The sequence below is a fragment of the Canis lupus genome, chromosome 9 (assembly GCF_003254725.2).
Source record: "Canis lupus dingo isolate Sandy chromosome 9, ASM325472v2, whole genome shotgun sequence".
Taxonomy (NCBI): Eukaryota; Metazoa; Chordata; class Mammalia; order Carnivora; family Canidae; genus Canis; species Canis lupus.
The window spans coordinates 11994996-12014912 of NC_064251.1; the positions used below are offsets into that span (position 1 = coordinate 11994996).

Consider the following 19917-nt stretch of genomic DNA (forward strand, 5'->3'; position numbering starts at 1 on the left):
AACATGGCTCATTGCCCAAGATGAACAAGCTAAGGAAGAAAACTTCAATTATTTAGACCATGTTAGACTCCCATGGCCCATTTCTTTCTGAACGCACCCTCCCATAATTAAACGAAGCCAGGCTACTTGGTCGGCAGGAATGTAAACTTATGGGAAGAATCATGGCACAACTGGTGAAGACACTCCATTACCCCCAAGCAAAACAATAACTGTCCTCTATGTCTGCGATGGTGGAGAATCATCTTCTGGCTCCCTGCGACGAGACATTTCCGACCCAGTAGCGTGCAAGCTGAGTGAGGGCAACTTTTGCATCCGGGCCTGGGGACCCCTCTAATCCATGTGCTAATGGCTTCACGTCTCCGCTTCTGCTCAGTGTGTGCCCAGGCACCCCGAGCCACCCGTCACTTCAGGGAACAACGCCTGTGTACGAGTCACAACACGTTGCCCCGTACAGGCAGGGTTTTCAAGGTCCTAATTTATGGCCACATCTGCATTCACCAGCCCGTGTTGCTACTGTTAAAACCAAGGTGATTTTATATGCTAGAAAAAGTTCTCCAAAATCTCAATGCCAGGGAGTCAAGACCCTGAAACACACGCCCCCTCGGGGGCCCTCAGCCACGTCAGGTGAAGACACTCACTCTTCTGAAGCCAGGCCTGGGTTGGAGAAGGGCGTGGCTCCTGTCTGACCAGTGGCCGAGTGGTTCCTGTCCCTCTGCTGACTGGCTGCACAGCACCTGAGGACAGAGTCGGAGCAGAGGACCGAGAATGAGCCTGCTGTCGCCGGGCAAGCGGGGAGCAGACGGGAAAGCTGTCCTCTGCAGGCCCGAGCTGTAGGCCCGACTTCCATCCCCGGGGAACGCCATCCTGAGCCCCCGGGGAGCCCAGAATGGGGCAGGATGACACCAGCCCAGACAAAGGGCTGAGGCTCTAGATTCTCCATCAGCCGTGGCTTCTTATGTGCCAGCCCTGCGTGATGGTGATGGGGGCATTTGTCAGGGATGGGATTTGTAAGGAACTACCGCAATTCATCCTCTTTCTGGGCCTGACCTGCCTAACGGACAAATCCTGGACAGCTCTTCAGAGCAAACAGAAGTTAAAGGAACAATTTCTAGCAGGTGGGAAGGAGACCGGTATGTGGCCAGAAGCCATCCCTCCTCCCTGAGGAGCAACTGAGATGCAGGCCAAGAGGGCCCCTTCCCTTGTGCTACAGGCCAGGGCTCCCCCTCCAGACCCAACCTCTGCCTTCCCGTCTGTGCTGTGCTGCTGCTACTCACCGCTGCTTTGGGGGCTTGGACACCTCGGCCAGCCGGCGGCAGGCCTCCTCCAGCTGTGCCAGCGTGTTGGGCGGGGTCAGGGGAGGCATGGCGGGGTCCTGGGTGAACGGGTGGGCTCGGGGGGCGGCACGGGGGTGCCCGTTGCTACCCCCCAGCAGGTGGTGCCGGCCAGCTCGCTCGGCTGGGGACGCACGGGCCGACTCCAAGGGGTAAGCCTTCTTTGTGCTTTGGGCACTGAACATGGAGCAAGAGAGAAAGCAGAAGGAAAGAAACTGGGTTAGAAAAACTGGAAAATGTGACCTCAGTAGAAACTTCTCTATCCTGCCTTCAAAGAGAAGAGAAAAAAAATGACCCTACCATCACACGGACAGGGGGCGTTGCCAAAACATGGCATTTTTGTGGTCTGCTCAGTCCACCGTTTAATATTAAGACGGCAGGAGCAAACAGTCACATTTGCTTTCGGCCGACTGCAAAAATAGCCAACCCCACAATACCTCCGTGGAGACTGCCCGTGACCCTGGCCGCGGCGGTGGTGGTGTTTACCTAGGGGGCTTGGGCTTGCTCTGCCGCTCACTCTCCAGCATCCACTGCCAGACATCCTGCGACCTGTCTCCTTCCTCCCCGGGAAGTTGCAGGACCCCAGCTCCGCCTGGGGCCCCTCCTTCCCTGGCGGGCAGGGCCAGGCCCGGCTCCACGCTTTTCCCATTTCGTTTGGGCAGGGTACTGCCTCTGCTGCTGCTGCAGGGAACCAAGACCCACACCCGTCCCAGAGGCCCCGTTACATCTCTGGGACTCCTCCAATCGGCCGGTTCAGCGAGTGGCAGGGTGACACGGAAGACCCATGCACCTGCTCCCCCTGCCCCGCCCCACCGTGCACCTCCCTCCTGGAAGCTAAGTGCCTGTGACCTCTGGCCCCCACCTCACACCTGCCCCGGGCTCTGGGGGGGGGGGGAAAGAGAGAGAGAGAGAGAGAGAGAGAGAGAGAGAGAGAGAGAGAGAGAGAGAGACCCCCACAGGGACACTCCAGTCTGCCCAGCACTTACCTGAACTGCTCCGCCTGCACGGGCTCCAGAGCCTTGGGGTGGCTCCTACACTTTGAGTAGCAGTAATACTCGGTGCCCCCGGGGCAGAAGCAGCGCACCCTCTGTGCCGCCTCTGCCTCGATCTCCTCCTTGGTCTTGGGGAGGGCGTGGTGGTGGATGTAGTGGTGGTGGACATGCTTCGTCGTCTGCTTGGTCACGAAGCCCTTGGCTCCAAGGAGGGGGCAACCAGCCTGCGAGGCTGCCATGGGGGGCAACTTGCCCCCGGGCGGGAGCAGGGGGTGGTACTGCTGGTGGTGGTGGTGGTGGTGGTCGGGGGAACGGGAGCGGGGGCTGTAGCGGCCCACACCCGGCGACTGGCAGCCCGGGGTCTTGAGGACCCTGGACAGGTGGTCGTCCAGAATGGTCTGCGGGTCCTCCTCATAGCTGCCGGAGGGCAGGAGGGAGAGGGGGTGCGGGGTGGGCCCCCCTTCTCTGGAGCTCAGCGCTAGCTCGGAAGCCTCCTTCTCTTCATCCTGGAGGGGCGGGCAGCAGAAGGGGGCGCGGGCCGGTAAGCAGGAGGGCCTGGCCCGGGTGGCCGGGGGTGGGGGTCCCGGGGAGGGGCGGCACTACCTCTCGGATCTGCTGCAGGCGCTCCTCCAGGCTGTGGCGGCTCTCCAGCTCCAGCTTCAGCTTCTCCAGCCTGGAGATGAGCTCGGCCGCGAAGGTGGCGGGCTCCACGGGGGTCATCTCCTTGGGCAGGCGGTGGGTTCTCTACGGGGCACGGGGAGGGAAGACACGACGCCGCGTTCAGCGGGCCAGCACGGGGCACCCGCCGGAGCTTCCCGGGCCCGACGGCCACGGCCACGGCTGCGCGGGCGGAGAGCGCGGGCGCGGCGCCCGGGCTGCTCGGGAGCTTTATGCGCCGGCGCCGCGGCCTCATGGAGAGCCATGGTCCCCACCAGCGTTTGCCTTGGGCAGGAGCAGTTGGTCGCACTCCGAGAGGCCCCGCTTGTTCTCTCTGTAGTACAACCAGCCCATCAGTAGCTACTCTGAAGTAGAAAATCTTCAAAGACTGTTGTCAAACATCAAAAAAAAAAAAAAAAAAAAAAAAAAAAAAAAAAAAGGCAGCCCTCTGAGGTGGGAGGGGAGAGGCACCAGCTCAACTCAAGGAATAAAAAAAGTAGAGCCTAAACAGAAAGGGAGCTGGAAATTTAAAAAAAAAATAAAAAAAAAATAATAATAATAAGATTGGAAGGGAGGTGGGGGTGGGGGAAGAAGAGGGGAAAAAAGGGAGTCACACGGCCGGATCAGAAGAAGTGGTAATTTATTTCGTGGCCACACACTGCGCACCTTTGAGGTGGTGTTGTCTCAACACTGTCCTAGATCTCCCCGGCTCTCTCCACCCCTCCTCCCCGGCTCTTTGTACAGAAAATGAAGGAAGATGCTGCGGGCTAGCAGCAGAGCACCGCTGAGCTTGGCTGCCTGAAGCTCATCTATCAAGGGAACGGGGAACATCTCCAAATCAAGTACAGAATATAAAAAGGCATCGAGGGTGCCTGCCAAAAGCAGCAAACAGAGGACTCCCACTGCCCCGGCGCTCTGTCCTCCTGTCCCCCCCCGCCACCCCCTCCCCTCGGCTGTCTGCTTCCTCCTTCCTCAATTTCCCTCTTGCTCTGCCCTCCCCTCTAGGGTTGGGGGGTTGGGGGGCTGGGGGGGTGGCAGAAAGCCAACCCGTGAAGGCCCGTACTCCCCCTGCAGCTGGGCTGGCCTCCCCCTGGCCCCCGGCACCCACTTAGCCTCGGAAGTGCAGGGGCGCAGAGGGAGGAGAGAAGGTCCACCCCCCCCAACACACCCCCCAGAGGAGCCGGCTGCTCTCACACCGGCTCGGCGCGGCCCCCATCAAAGCACTGCCCTATGGAGAAAGTTGATTTGCACACCCCAGGACAGGATCATCTAATTTACAAGCTTGCGCAGAACTTTTATTCACGCACATACTCCTCTCCCCAGCACCCCCACAGCCCTGCCAAAAAAGTCTATCATCCACACTGTTGTATTTGTTGGGGTGATGTTATGGAGGAAGGCGGATGCTGAAGGCCCCAGGAAAGCATGGTGACAGGCTCGATTTTAGGACCCAGGTAAGTCTGCCCTGGACGGTGTCAGGGGCTCTCGGCGGGGAGCTACTCTAGCAACAACCACCCATGCACTAACGCAACATGGGATTAGCAGGTCGACGTGTTAATTTTCTGAATGTGGCATCACTGATGGACTAATTGAATACTCGGGAGCTGGCAGGAAGGATTCAGGAAGAGACGCCACTCGAAGCTGGGCGCACTCTTCCCCTCCCTAATCGACAGGCTTCTTGCAATCTTGGATATCAGGGTATTGCAAGAAGCGGAGCTCCTACAACGCAGGCAAGGAGGCTCTGCTGAGTTTTATGGGAGCCACACGCTGGCCGCCCTCCCGAGACTTGGAAACGTAAGGGGAGGTACCAAGAAAGGCCCTCCATGCCATGCTGGCCTCTCTTGTCAATCACAGGGAGAAGCTGTTCGTGAGATCCTAACCTCCAAACCCTTCATCCATTCAGCATTCATTAGGTGCAGATGCAACAGCAAGGATGAAGCCAAGTTCTGGGGTTGGAAACAGGCAAGACGGGACAGCTGCCCTCCAGGGCTTCAGAAGTCACCCGGAGAAATGTCCAGGGATATAATTTCCCTTCTGCAGGAGGCAGAGCTTCCTTCAGCCTCCTCATTCACCGACTCAATTGAGTCTTAGTAAGCACCTGTTACGTGCAGGCCACTGTTCCAGTCTCTGCAGATGGGGCATCTAACAGAAAAGCCTCCCTGCCCTCAGGAGGCTTCCATTCCAGTGGGAACCCAACCAGAAACATGGTTTAATTGCCACCCTTTCTTGGTTTCTGGAAAAGAACCGCTCTGGTTTCTCATGCAGAATTTTTTTCGAACTGAGAAAATGTAGAGGTTCAAGTAGGTCATCTTGAGCTTCACTCTGCCCGGCATCAGACCCCAAGGAACCATGGAACACCTCTTGCCTGCTTCCCCCTTCCTTCCCTTCACCCTGGCAGACCCAGCCACTGCTCCTCCTCTTACCAGAAACCTAACCCCTCCTCCACCTCCCACCCCTTTTCTTCAAGACTCAACATGGCTGAAAATATCCGCCTTTCCCCTCCAGGCTATACTCACCGGGAAATGAGGTAGAGACACTTGGCCATTGGCCTTCACACTGCGATGCATTTCTCTCTGGAGCTGTTTCTTACTCCCCACACGGTAAGGAGGGATTCCATCTCTGAGGGAAGGGCAAAGACAGAACCCACAGGCTCGTGAGGACGCTTCCAGCACGTGGACTAACTCACAAGCTATCCTGAGATCCCACCAATGGACAGGACCATCACATGCCTCCCTGCAAGTGTATCCCGGTCCTGGGCCCCATGGCTCTTCCCAAGGGGAATGATCAATCCAAGATCAACCTGCCAAACCCCCTGCCCATCACCTCTGTAAACTGGGGCTCCCTCTCAGATTCAGGGTGGACAACTTGGAGCTTTACAAGCTCCCCTCACAAGCTCTGCATTAGAACAGGTTACACTCTAGCCAGCCCAAAATGAAGACTCCCCTATTTCATCTCACAGGGGCCCAAGCAGGACAATCTGAGGCCCCTTTGGTCCTCCTTACAGTCCGCTGTACTGCTTCAGATCAGGGCCTTGTGGAGCACACCAGGGAAAAATACTGTAGGAAGAGGGACCACAGCCAGAGAGCCGAGCCAGGCAGTGATGAAAATGTGCCTAATTCTCCAACAGTCAAGCCCCTGATTGCTTCCAAAAGTCTTCCTTCTATAAATCACCACCACAGGACTATCTTTGGGTGCCTTTCCTCCCTCAGCTCCAAACCCTACCACCCCCAGACTAAGGAATTCCCAAGGACACGTGACCAACGTGGGCATAAAGACAAAGCCCCAACTACATGGCACTCCGTACAATTTCAAATATTTGCATACCTACTATGTGCCAGACCCTGTTTCAGGCACTGGGCAAGACAGCAGTGAAGGCAGGGGGTAAAAATGGAGACGACCACCCTCACAGGGCTTCCATTCTAACGGGTGGTAGGCAATAAGCAGAAAATGTAAAAGCCAAGTCTACAGCGTGTTAGAAAGTGCCAAGCGCTAGGACAAAATACAGGGCAGGACATGGGAAGAAAGGATGGTGTGGGAGGTGAGGAGCTCCAGTTTTTCAAGGGTGGGGTGGGGGAGGGAGTACCAATGAAGTCCTCGCTGTGATGGTGACCTTTGAGCAAACACCTGAAGGCAAGATGAACCCTCCTCCTTCATCATATTTAATAAAAAAAAAAAAAAAAAAGAGGAAGTGGTTGAGGTAAGAAAAGCCTCCACCCCAGCTAGTCTTCACTAAAACAGGACCTGAAGTAGCTATGACCTTTTTTTTTTTTTTAAAGAATTTTGTGCTTGAAAGCAGTTCAATGGTCAAGGTGTCACTATTTCCCACTGGTGCCCCTTCTGGAGGTCCCTTATTGACAAAAGCCTCAGGGTTCCAACATTCCTATGCTGAATCATACTTGGAGGCTGTAAATATTGAAATTAGGTATTTGGTTATTTCCTTCTTCCTGGTGTTTTGTTCATCACAGGGCAGAGGGAAGAAAAACATCTTTGGCTCATATGCCTAAAAATACCTGGGAGTAGCTGGGGGTAACTGGTTGACCTCTAGGTCCTCATCTGTAATGCCCTAGAATTCCAAGTGGCTGCATTTTCCAGAAATCTGTTGACCTAGGCCAGGTCACAGGGCCACTGTGGGGATGATACAGATCATGGCAGGTCACTACATCCAGGAGGCATGTCAGCCAAACCTTGGCTAGGAATTAGACATAAAGGATCTAATTGTATGGAGGATACAGGGGGAGAAAAGGGATCAATATCTAAAGCAGGGGAGCGCCTGGGTGGCTCAGTCGGTTAAGCACCAGACTCTTGGTTTTGGCTCAGATCGTGATCCTGTGGGTTGTAGGATCAAGCCCTGCATCGGGCTGCTCTGCTTGAAAGATTCTCTGTTCCTCCCCCTCTCCCTGTTCCTGTGTTCTCTCTCTCTAAAAATAAATAAATAAATAAACCTTTTAAAAAAACATATCTACAGGAGGTACATATACACACACGGGTGAGTCCTGTCCCATAGAAAGGCCCAGAGGACCAGACGCAGCACAGCAGTTGGACGAGTGCAGGCTGAGCCTCCCAGACAGCCTCCTGCTCCCTTGACTGGACCCTCAAAGGCCAAGTAGGATAGAAGGTTCCAAGTCTAGAAACTTACTGAACCACCTGGAGCATATTTAACCAAAACTCAATGTTTTCACCTTGGGATCACCAATAAGATGGCTGGCCTGACCAATAACCAGATTCCACAGCAGGGGATTGATTCCAAAACAAGGCTGCCCACCCCTGGGTATGTGGACATATAATCCAACTTCATCCTGAATTCACAAAGTAGGCCCAGGATCCAGATTTGAGCCACTGCTGGACTCCAGAACAGGTGTCCTAAACTCAGCAACCCACCCTCCCACCCCATCTAGAGGAGCCAAACTTCCTGATAGTCCATTTCCTAAAGTCCTGTGAAGTCACATGATCTACTGAAGCAGGGAAGATGTGGGGAACATTCTGGAACACACTACCCCACCACTTGGTACTCCCTGGCCATGGGGCACGCCAGGTGGTTCCTAAGGCACAATGAAGATCCCCTTATATTGTCTCTTGCCTTATATTCTTTGTGGGGTGAGGGTGACCAGGGGGGTCCCCCAGATTGGGCCGCACACTGAACCAACTTCCATTGCCCTAGGACTGCCCCACGACAATGTCCATGCCCTTCTCCTGACCAGCAATACCTCCACGGACTTTAAAAGGGTGCGTGGCCTCTGCTCCACGCTTCTGCCTGACAATCTTGGGGGGTAGGAGTCAAGCACCCCATGGACTTCACTATGACACATGCAAGGCTTCAAGAGTCCTAGAGGGGGTCCCCATCACCTCTAGACTGTCTTCAGGTGTCCCCTAGAAGCCTCTGCTCTTCCCCTCTCCACCCTGATGGAAATCAGTTTTTATGCCCCTTGCTTTTTCCATACAAAGCAGAAGAAGAGAATTAGGGGAAGTATATAAAGAGAGTGGAAGAGGGGGAAGCAGGTCCCTGGCCAATGGAAGGCAAGAGGAACAAATGATTTCAGCACCACCACCAGGGCAGGTGATGGTGCCAACTGCAGAAGAGGAAACCTGTGACCAGGGCAGAGAAGAGACATTTCAACCTGCAGAGGCTCAAAAAGGTGCCTTCTTGGAAACAGGGCTTCACCCTCTCCACCCTAAGAATCTTCTTCCAAACAGCCACATGTGCCAGAAGAGAGCGGCTCTTCTTCGTACTCAGGCTCTAGAAGTTTATGGTCTGTCTCCTGGATGCTCAGCATGGTGAGGGCCAGAGTGCCCGAGTTTCGGTCCCTATACCATCACCCTTTAATTATAAGCATTTTAGCTAACGAGCCCACTGCTGAGCCCAGCTGTTTCTGGGGAGCACTGCTTTTGAAGCATGGACTCCACTTAGCTGCCATTTAAGCCGAGCCAATCAGCTTAGCCTTTGGACTCCGCTGTGCCCAGCCTAACCTGAGCGCCGTCCTCCCGAGGTTTAGCAGTAACCGACTCACTCACACACGTGTCCACTCCCATTCCCATCTGGCAACCACTCAGGAGGCAGCCTCTGATCAAAAGCCTGGTTTTGCAAGATAAGATTTGAACTTCACTTGGGTGCCTTCCCTGGTGCCCAGAGTAAACCCATGAATAAGATAGAAGGAAATACAACTAAATAAGCAAAGGAACCCGTGCCACCCTTCCCATGGACCGAGAGGGAGGCACCTTGCGCTGGCTTTGTGACACCCGGAGCGGAAGCGACCTCTCTGTCAGGCTGATCCTGACCGTAAGAGCAACTTTGCACAAAAATAGAAGACTGAGAGCCACCTCATCCCCCGCCCCCTCTGTGTCATAGACGTAGACGTAGCTTCCGTGCTTCCCGGCTGCCCCGAACACAGAAGCCACACTGGGGTGGCGAAGAAGAACCCGTTGCTTGCCACGTTTTCCGCCCCTGGCTGCAGCCTCCTGGGCCCGACAACCCTCTGCGCCCCACACTCCAAGGGACAGGGCTTTAGGGCTTTGCTGGAGTCTGGCAGCTAACTGCCCCCCCTCCCACCTTCCCCATCCCCAGCCAAAAAATAGAAAGCTATTTCTTCTGTGAATGCAGGCTTCAGAGTAACAGGCTCATAAAACAGCCTTCTCAGAGGCCTACTATGAAGGCCCAGATCCCTGGCCACCTTTAACAGGGCTTTTGACTTAGCGGGAAACACGAGTCCGTGGCGGGCTTTGGGAGAAGGCAAAGACGGCTTCAGCCCCCGCCAGCTGTCCCCCGGGCCCCCGGCGCAGGGCTCCCTGAAACAGCCAAGTGCAGGCCGGCCCCGCTCAACTTCTACTCCGGCCTCTTGCAAAGGCCCCCGGGACTTAATTGGTCCCGTCGCAAATGAGACGATTGCTTCCCGGGCTTGTGTCTAATGAACTCCAACCTTCTGGAGTCTATTGAAGGCTCCTGTGACCCCCTCTCCCCCGCCCCGGCCGGGTCCCCTCCCCAGCCCCTGGCAGCCCCCCTGGCAGCCCGCGCCGGCCATTGTGACGGGGAGAAGCAGCCAGGGCTCTTTTCATGCTTTATGGGGCGCTCCTATTCACTTGTTCAAGGAAATTTCAAAGGGGCCTGCTACCCTCTTATCCCGCTAAGCTTCCCCAGAAGAACAATGGGCTGAAAGCGGTTCAGTTCAGCTTTTCATCCCCCACACACTTTATTTCTCGCCTGCTCCGCGCTCTCATCTGTGCGAGGCCCACAATTGGCAGAGCTCTGAAGAGGGGTCTAATCCCAGCCCTGGGAATCCCGGGTGACCCGCCCGACACCCAGCAGATCACACACACCCAGGGCCGGCCAGCCAGAGAGTGGCTCACACAGCCCGGGAGCTCAGGACATGCCAGGCCTGTGGGGCAGGAGAGCAGGAGGGCCCAGGGACCCCCCGCCCCCAAGCACCTGGCAGCCTGAGACCCACAGGGACCACCCCCGGCATCCCAGGGGCTCTCATCCCAGAGACCTGCCAGAGACCACAGTGGGCAGCAGGAGGCAAACTGCCCTGTCAACTCCAGAGAGAGGAGGATCCTACACGGATGAGAAATTCGCCCCTAGGTGACAAGAACATGCCCACGTGGGTCCAGCTGCAGTGGCTTCATGGGACAATCACTTGCCCACTTGGTTGGGAGAAGGCTCAGATCAGACCCAACACTGAGGCCCCAGGTCTCCCAGCCTTCTGGGAACCTTCCCTCGGTCTTGAGGTCCTGGTTTACTCACCACCAACCCAAAACAGCTAACAACGCTGAGGTCCTGCCTACTTGGGATCCCAAAGAGAAAGGTGCACATGAAGAGGCTCGCCCTTTTCTGTCTCTAGACCCAAGTGGACTTTACTGGCTACAGCTAGGTAGCCTGGCTACCTAGAAGAGCTGACTGGCAAAGGTTACTCCTCTGATCCTGGACAGGGCCTAGGCGGTACTCCAAGTCCACGAGTGCCTTAGCTGAAGCAGGAAGGCTGAGAATGTTAAAGTCACCTCTAAAAAAAAAAAGAAAATTAAGAAAGTTCTTCTAAGAAGGGAATAATGAAGGGGGGGTGGATGGGGAGAGCAGGGGAGAAGTTGGAATCTATTCTCTCCTACCCCTCCCCCAAACCATTAAAAAAGAAAGCAGCCTGGTTCTCTAATAAATGAAAGAAACTCAAAGTGGCTCAAAGGTCTCATCATCAACTGGTCCTACTGACACCTCATGCTGGAAATTCTCCAAGGGCCTCAGACGTGAGCTCCATCCTGCTGCACCAGCCTTGGGTCCTACTGTCCCCCTACTGTGAAAGTCACAGGTGACTGCCTCCCTTTCTGACTGGGTCTTGTGAGGCTCAGGCATGATGGAGACTACACCCAAGTCGGCTCATCACAACCCCAAAGCAACACCTCAATGGTGGGGAGTGAAATGCGGGCAAGGGCAGAAAGCCAGCCAAAAACAGTCTCTAAAAACACCAAACAGAAGCCTTACAGTGTCAACTACATTTGATTTGGGAGATTCACTCAACGCCCTCATTCCAACCCAACTTTCTCTCCTTTTACTCAATAGGCTAAGACTCCTCCCTCACGCAATCCACAAATGAAAGCTGAAGGAGTGATGTTGCTAGAAGCAAGCACAGAGATGGGAGTGAGATAGGACAGCAGGCAGAATGACCAAGAGAAAAAAAGAACAACCATTTTCAAAAAGTGGGGGCACTGCCAGCATGTATGTGGGGGGCAGAGAGCCTGACATGGCCTCCTACCCTACATGGTAGGAAAACAGATCTTGATACCAATGGTTGAGATCAAGCAATAAATTATGCCTGATACCATTCAATAAAAATAGAACAAAAACGTATTATTTTAAGGACTGTGACCATCAAAAGGTCATTTTTCTCAAGTATGTGGAGTTGGGATAAAAAACTAGCTTCCGTGGAAGCCCTCATTTCTCCATGCTGGATGAAAGATGTGTGTCTCTTATTCTAATTTCACTAATGCCAAAATGCTCTTCTTTTATTAAAATGGAACCTGTCACCTTGTGGCTCTCTCTCCCTTTACTAACAGGGAATCAGAGGTAACATGAGGAAAACCAATAGTGGATTCCCAAACCAACTTCATCAACTTCCCTTCCAACTGGCTCCATGCCACAGGCCAAAAAACAGGACACTGGCCAGAAGAAACCAGATCATTTCAAACAAACTGGAAGAAGAGATGGTCCAGTTTTAAGATGGTAAAATGAACAAACTCTACATATGTCCTAATACACAGCTCAGTGGGTTTGCCTTTCAAAACTGTCCCCTTATCAAAAGAGATCCCAACTTGTGGGAAGGCTTCAAAGACCCTTTCTGGAATGGTTAATTCTCCAGTGGAAGTTGGGTGAGCTCTTGAAAGTTTTGCCCAATCCCATGCTCCACCTCCCTTGAACCTCCCGAATCAGAACCTCAAAGGATGGCAAGAGATGGGGATACCCAGCTCAACACACACATACACACAGCCTGCAAGGAGACACAGAGAATGGCTTTTCTCCACTCAGAGATCACCACTGCGTGACTCTGAATGACTTTTGATGCAAATTGTGACCCCACCGGATGGCCTGCCGACCTCATCAGACCTACCACGCAGATGACTTGGATTGTTTTCAGAAAGCGAAGAAACAAACCGAGGTGGATGGCGGGGATGCACAAAATAGGTGAAGAGCATGAAGAGGTACAAGCCTCCAGGAACACAGTAAGGAGGTTGCAGAGATGAAGAGTACAGCATGGGCACTATCACCGGTTGCTCTGAAACAACACTGTGTGGTGACAGGTGGGGACTACGCTTATTGTGCTGAGCACTGAGTAACGTGCAGAAATGTGGATTCGCTATGCTGCACACCTGAATCGAATAGAACATTGTGTCAACTATCCTTCAATATCCTTCAATAATAAATTCTTTCTTATCTCTCTCTCTTTTTTTAAGATTTTCTTTATTCATGAGATATACAGAGACAGGGAGAGAAAGGCAGAGACACACGCAGAGGGAGAAGCAGGCTCCCTGCAGGGATCCCGACGTGGGACTCGATCTCAGGACTCTAGGATCACGCCCTGGGCCGAAGGCAGGCGCCAAACCGCTGAGCCACCCAGAGATCCCCACCCCCAGCTTTTTTTAAAAAAAAGGAACAAACTCCTACTATGCCGGATGCATTCATCGTCAAAAGATCCAAGATCAGGTGACTGGAGACAAGCCCCACTCAGGGGTAGAACCTGACACAGACAAGGCACCTGCCAACACTTAGTGAACTGAACAACGTCCAGCGAACACATCCATGAGGGGACAGCACATATGGTGGACCCTGAGAGACCTCTGGCTTTCTGAGTCTCACCTTCAATGCTTTTTCCTTCAGAAAACAGTGAACACACCCACACACAAACCCTGCTCCCCGCTGCTGGTTCTGCAGACTGGACACCGGGTTCCAAGAGCAGCCCAGCACTTCTACCCAGGGAAGAAAGGCAAAAGGACAGCCAGAAGATGGGTTTCTTTCTTTCTTTTTCCTTTTTTTTTTTTTTTTTAAGATTTTTATCTATTTATTCATGAGAGACACAGAGAGAGGGAGAGGCAGAGACACAGGCAGAGGGAGAAGCAGGCTCCATGCAGGAAGCCCGATGCGGGATTCGATCCAGGGACCCCAGGATCACACCCTGAGCTGAAGGCAGATGCTTAACTGCTGAGCCACCCAGGTGTTCCAGATGGGCTTTTAAACTCAAGATGATCATCTCAACCTTCTACCGTATTTTAGTTTTCTAGCAACTTGACGGGCCTTCAAGGCTCAAGGCTTAACACACCCCCTCCCCCACTCCACCCTTCCCCCCCACACACACCAGCACCGGCACCTGCACACTCCCCGCCTACCACGCAAGTGTCCACACACAGAGACGGGGTTTGCAAAGGCAGCTGAGGCCGGCTGAGGACTGTGCCGCTGGCCCAGCGGGCCACGCTGCCAACCACGTCCACGGTGGGGCCAGCAGGATACTTACACGCTGCTGTCCGTCATGGACATGGAGTCATCCGTCAGCGCATCGCTGGAGATCTCACTATCATTGGCGCTGGTAGCTGGCGCGAAGACATAGCCAGAACCTACGTGGTATGGATTAACGGGATCGCTCCTCTTGAAGGACCTGTGGGAAAAGTACAAGGGCAGCGCATCATGACCTCGCACCAGACACCCCCGTAACCAGGCAACCCCGGGACGCACCAGCCCGCCACGTGCTCAAGCCAACCTGCTGCCCGGGCCGGTTGCACATCCGGGCAGACAGCAGGGGCCACTTAGGGAAGACAGGTGAGCCACCAGCCAGCCCTGGGGAGAAAGCGGGCTAGGTTCGTCTGCTGCCAAGGGCAGGTCTGCCAGGAACAGAGGAAGCCTTGAGCAGCCCTGGGGATCCTACAAAGTGCTAAACACACCCTCCGAAAGAGGAAGGCACAGGACTCTGCACTAGGGGGGAGGCTATCACATGAAAGAGGAGAAAACGTTTGTAGAGGGGAAGGGTCTTCTCCCTCCCACGGCCACGTCCAAGCCTGCACTGGAAGAACACAGTTTTCGGGCCCCAAGATGTCGTACGCATCCAAGCTCCCTATCCCGGGTCTGTTAGCATAGCTCCGAGATTCAAGCAGCCAAGGACCTAGCACAGCCCACTCATCTCAACCCTGGGCCCAGCACACTGGGCGGATGGGATGGAAAAGCTCAAGACAACGTTCAGGACTTCCACCCCCCACACCCCACCCCTGGAGCCGGGCCCTGCTGTGCCCTCCCCCACCGGCAGCCCGGCTAAGACCAAGACCACAGGATTAAAATGAGCAGCACAGCTGTTTCAAAGGAAGGTCCGGGCCCCTCCTCTGGTGTCTCCTGCCCTTTGTTTCAGTGGCCTCTGCCTCCCCACCCTGCCCTCTTGATCTCCTCTCAGAACAACCAGTGTGTCTGTCCCCTGCTGGGTTGCATTCCTCCTAAGTGAGGGGAGAAGGAGGAAGGAGCCACAGTGGGCAGCGGGCTGCAGGAAGGGGCCTGCAAAAGGCCCCCTTGACAGACCCTGGCACCCTCCATTGGGCCCACCAAGTCTAAGCCAACAGCAAAGGAATCAACTGGGGGAGAAGGGGAAGGCCCAGAGGAGAGAACTGACTCCATCAGGCCATTGCTCAGATCTCTATAAGGATGGCCTTGGGGGATGGCAGATGAAAGGGTCTCTTGAAAGGTCAAAGCAGTCCCTGCGTGCCATCACCCAGCTCCTGTTCACCTCCTATGTGTGTGGCACCGTTGCAGGCTCTGGATTGGCCCCACCAGAGTCCCTGGTCTCCTGGCACCAGTGGCCTGGTCCCCATTAACAGGGGGGTGCCCCAGGGGAGGCACAGTGTTGGCACAGGCTCACAAAGAGGGGCACATGTTCACACACATCACACCATCCTGTGCTCGCAGCCCCCGAGGGGAGGAGGAGCTCTGGGCCCACCTCACCAGCCTGCCTGGGGTCAGAGCCAGACATCACCTGCGTGACACTGATTTGTTTGGCTCTCAACCAAACTCTTTTTGCCTAATACAAAGACCAGCCTCGAGGGTTTGAAAAGTTCTGGCGGCATGCATGACCCAGGCTGTGCCACCACATTGGACTGAGGGAGGGTGGGGTGCGGGCAGGAGCTGTGGCCACAGTCTGGTGTCAGACCCTAAGCAGGGGCGGCTGCGATGGGAAAGATGGTTAACAGGCAGGCCCTGCTGCTAAGGCTATGTCCAGAGTCCAAACATTCTAGAGCCAGAATGAACCAAAGGCAGCATCTTTAGTTTAGAAATGTGAATAAAAACCAAGTTGCCAAAGACTGAGCGCTTAGTAGAGGTGTGCTGTTTGGCGCACACAGTAGGTGCTCAAGGAGTGTCTACTGCTCAGTCACCTTATAGCCTCACAACCAGGGCAGGGGGCCCAGAGCCCTAGGTAGGGGCCAAAAGCCTCATTGGAGGCCACTTGGCTGGGGATGTGGCCACAGGGAACCCACATCCAGACTCCTAGAGGGCTCAGCGTCAGTGGGAACCATGATTCTGCTCTATCAAGCTGGAATGGAACATAAGGCCACATCTTGGAAACAGTACGTGGATGCAGAACTGACCAGAAAGTGCAAATGAGGAATGGCATACTTGAACCCGCTGAGTATCTTGGACCGGGTGACCCTGAGCTGTCATTGAGGCACAGGCTCTGTCCTCCCATCGGTAGAGGACAAGAAGTCTCCCCACCTCCCAGGATATGCGGCGATGATTACATGAGGACGGTAAGGCCCTCCATGCCTCAGCTGCGGTCTCGTGTCCTCAATATGGCATTTGGAGACACCAAGGCTGGAGAGAGAGTACGAGTGGGAGCAAAGGAAAGGCAGATGACTTTTCTTGGAGGAGAGATGATTGAGTAAAAGAGTTTCCTAGTTGATAAGGGAAGTCAAAAGAGAAGAGAGGATGGCTGTGTCTGGCACTGCCAGTAAAGGCAGGACAAGAGGAAATGGACTTTTAAGTCCATAGAAAGCACTTCCTACTTGGTCCAACTAGAGCCCTGGAGTGTATGGGGCTATAGACTCATCCAAGTGCTTAAAACAATCCAAAGTTCCCTCCTCTCTCAAGTGCTTAGACATGGCTACTGCCTCAAAGCAGGGCAGACGAAGACACCTCTTCAGGGTCCCCTCCTAGCTTTCAGAAACCCAGTGGTAGGAAAGTGCTCTAAGCCCTGGATAGGGAACGGGAATCGAGAGGTCAAGAGCTGGTGCTGACTTGGCTCCCAGCCAGCAGGTGACCACAGTCGAGTCACCGCCTCCATGGACGTAGGGTCCCCACCTAAAAAATACATGGTTCAAATGTGGCCATCAGCACAAAGTTCTTATGTTCTCTGAAGAACCAGGGCACTGTGATTTGGAGAGATATTAGTAATACCCCCCCCCAAACCAGCTGCCGAGGAGAACAGAGCTGTCGTGGCCCTTCTTTCTTCTGCGGAATTTAGCATGACTCGTAGTCACGCGGCGCTGGTGTGTCTACATGATGAATGCCTGTCCTGTGCAACCAGACTGTAAGCTCCATGAGGGCAAGGACCAGATCGGTCTTCTCTGTGTCTCCCCAGCTGGCCGAGCATGGCAGAAATTCTAGCCTTTGCTGAACTTCCTTAAAAGACCTGAGGGCCATCTGATGGGGTTGCTGAAAAGTATTTTAGTCTAAGAGGCATTAGTGCAAGATCAAAAGAGCCCACAGAGCCCTAAAGAGCATTCAGACACTCTCTCTGACTCCACCGCTCTGTCCCTGTGGCATTAACTCAGTGACAATGTCCTGAAGTCAACCTCTACAGGGAGCAAATGACTCAATAGAAATCCCTCCTCCCTCCCCAAATCCCATGTGTGCTCACGGCTTTGCACTCCTTGGAGTAGATCACAAAACACACGGATCCCAAAATAAACTTGTCCTCCCTCGCTTCCAAAATAGAGGGCTCCTGTGCGACCAGTAATTAAACATGGACTATACTGCCCTTAGCTCACTTGACTGCAGGAAAGTATTTGGATTTTCCTGCAATCATAAGGGGGGGGGGGGGGGGACGAAGACGAAGAAGGAGCAGGGTTGTGGAGGAGAGACAGAAACTTAATTTTTAAGAACCCAGAATGTTGTCAAAATCGCCACATGATTTTAAGAGTGGATTAGAGTTCTTTTCTTGAATCTGAAAGAAAGAAAGAAAGAAAGAAAGAAAGAAAGAAAGAAAGAAAGAAAGAAAAAGAAAAGAAAGAAAGAAACTCGACCACGCTACAGTAATTGTACCCAGATGCTTTGATTATTTCTCGGGGCTGCTGTGCTCTCACAGTTACTGCAAGGATTTTAAATTCCTACAGAGAGCAGAGGCCTATGGTACAGATTTTGCACTGGGAATGCATCCACGGACCTCCGCTCGAAGCTTGCGTGTGCAAAGGGCTTTCAGCCGTCAGGTAGCACAGTCTCCTGGGACCTTAAGGGAAGGGAAATTGTTTGCTGGCTTTTTTTTTTTTTTTCCCTCCCCAGCTTACTCTTATCTCTTATCTAGATGCCAGTGCTGTGGCCCCTGCCCCCTCCCCATACAGCAGGGCAAAGCTGCCATCCAGGCGTCACAACAGACCTGACCTTTGGGGCCTCCTTCTGGATCTCCTCTCAAAACAATGCAACTTAAAAAAGTATTTGCTTCGAAAGCTGTGCGTTTAGGGCTTTCCACAAGCCCTCTGACCATGTACTCACCAAGTCACCGCCCAAAGGGCAGTTTGCTAAGGCAAGAGCAGGGGGTGCTCAGGGAGGGGCCTAGCACTGGGTGGCTGAGCCATTCGGAGAGGCGGACTTCTACAAGTGTGTCTCAGCAAACTGCCTTCATCAGAGATTCCAGCCTCTAACTGGAGGCTACTGCTTCCAGCATATCTTTCCTATGGCATCATTTTCTTTGATAATTGAAGCCAAGCTTGATTCCAGTGGCTTCGCACAAAAACGGGCCTCATCAGCGAGTTCTTTCAGAGAACAGGAAGCACTTGGAGCCAGCAGAGGGCCATCTGCTAGGCCTGACTTATTTTTAAGGGAGGCCAGAGGAGAGGGTCCAATGGGAGACAGAGGAGACCCAGCTGGCACAGGATGGCCCCAGTGCCAGGGCAGACGGGGAAGGACACAAGGGAGCACTCTGTGAGCCCAACACTGTGTCCTTCCCAAAATAAATGCTGGGCTGAGCTCCTAATCCCACAGCCCCTCTACACACACCTCAACACTGTGTGTGTGTGTGTGTGTGTGTGTGTGTGTATGTGCGTGCACGCGAGTGTCTGCGCAGTGGGGCTTTTACACGTGCTTCCACCAACCGGTCACTCTTGCTCAAAGTTATTTATAGAGACCATCAAAAGCCCAGGCAGCCCACTCAAGCACTCACAAACCAGAGTCCTTCCCTCTGAGAATAATTCCTGCTCTTCCGTTCCAACTATTTATATTAAACCTGACACCAAATCAGTGAGGACACAAACAAGTCATTAGAAAGGAGGCCTCCGCTGAGTGACCAAGGTAAACACAGGGCTTGGAAGACGAGCCAGCGCTCTTGGCACCCAGCTGCCAAGGCTGCTCCTCAACAGCGAAGGCAGGCGGACCCCTCAGCAGGGCTCGAGTTGTCGGTTTCATTCATGTCACTGGCTTCTGAAGCCCATCCCATCTGCCACGTACCTTGCTTGATGAGTGAGCCTACTGGAAGGGGAGGCGGGCTTGAAAGAGTTGGACAGGATCCCTACATCCCAAGAACTGGCTGAAAAGACAGACTTCAGGGGGGTGGAGTTGGGGGTGGGGACTACTCTCCAACTTTACAGTGAATCTAGAAGCCCAGAGTCACTCTCAGAAAGCGGTATCCTAACCTGGTCACCCTTTTCACAAATCCACTCCTTATCATGATTCAAGGATTCGAATGCTAATGCTTTGCGAGAGTTGGGAACATTTCCCTTTACAAAGGGCTTTCTGGTCTATTATCTTGATCCCAACAGCAATGTAAGACATGAACAGAAGGGATGGTGCCCTATCATTGTACAGGAGGACATCTGGGAACCCTCAGGTAGTGATGAGTGAACAGGGCTGGAAGCTGGGCCTTGGAATAATTTGGGACACCTCCCAATACACCATAGGTACACCTGAAGAGCTTGCGTGTCAAAACGAAATGAGATAGGTCTTAAGTTATCTGTGATGATGCCCAGTTAAGACGTGTGGGCTTCGGGGAGTCCAGGTAAAACACTTCATTTCAACCCAACAGTGGGAGGAAACACACACAGAGCGTAGCAACTCCAGGGACAGGTGAAAAGGTGTTAGCTATATGGATCAAACGTGCCCACAGCTCACAACCAGGAAGGCAAGCACTGGAAACACAAGGGATCTTTGGTCCCTGCTCCCAGGATCTCAAGAGCTTCACAAGAGTCATCTCTAGAAAGTTTAATCCTGGTAAAATCCCAGGGGAGGCCTT

At 53.7% G+C, this 19917-nt stretch overlaps 1 protein-coding gene across 7 annotated transcripts in view; it reads right to left on the minus strand.

The window, feature by feature from the left end:
• The window catches only part of AXIN2 (axin 2), a 31088-nt gene that overhangs the window by 5626 nt on the left and 5545 nt on the right, over positions 1-19917 (minus strand). For 6 of the 7 annotated variants that reach the window (XR_003131818.3, XM_025436587.3, XM_025436591.3 and 3 more), the window contains 7 exons: positions 13960-14100; positions 5494-5596; positions 2927-3067; positions 2318-2829; positions 1818-2012; positions 1275-1508; positions 639-734 (listed from right to left, as the gene is read on the minus strand). Coding sequence is in view for 6 of the 7 variants with exons in the window: in XM_025436587.3 (XP_025292372.1) it covers positions 639-734; positions 1275-1508; positions 1818-2012; positions 2318-2829; positions 2927-3067; positions 5494-5596; positions 13960-14100 (1422 nt within the window). In the remaining variant the exon portion in view is untranslated. The remainder of the gene's footprint in view (positions 1-638; positions 735-1274; positions 1509-1817; positions 2013-2317; positions 2830-2926; positions 3068-5493; positions 5597-13959; positions 14101-19917) is intronic. The other variant, XM_025436594.3, reaches the window with a different exon arrangement.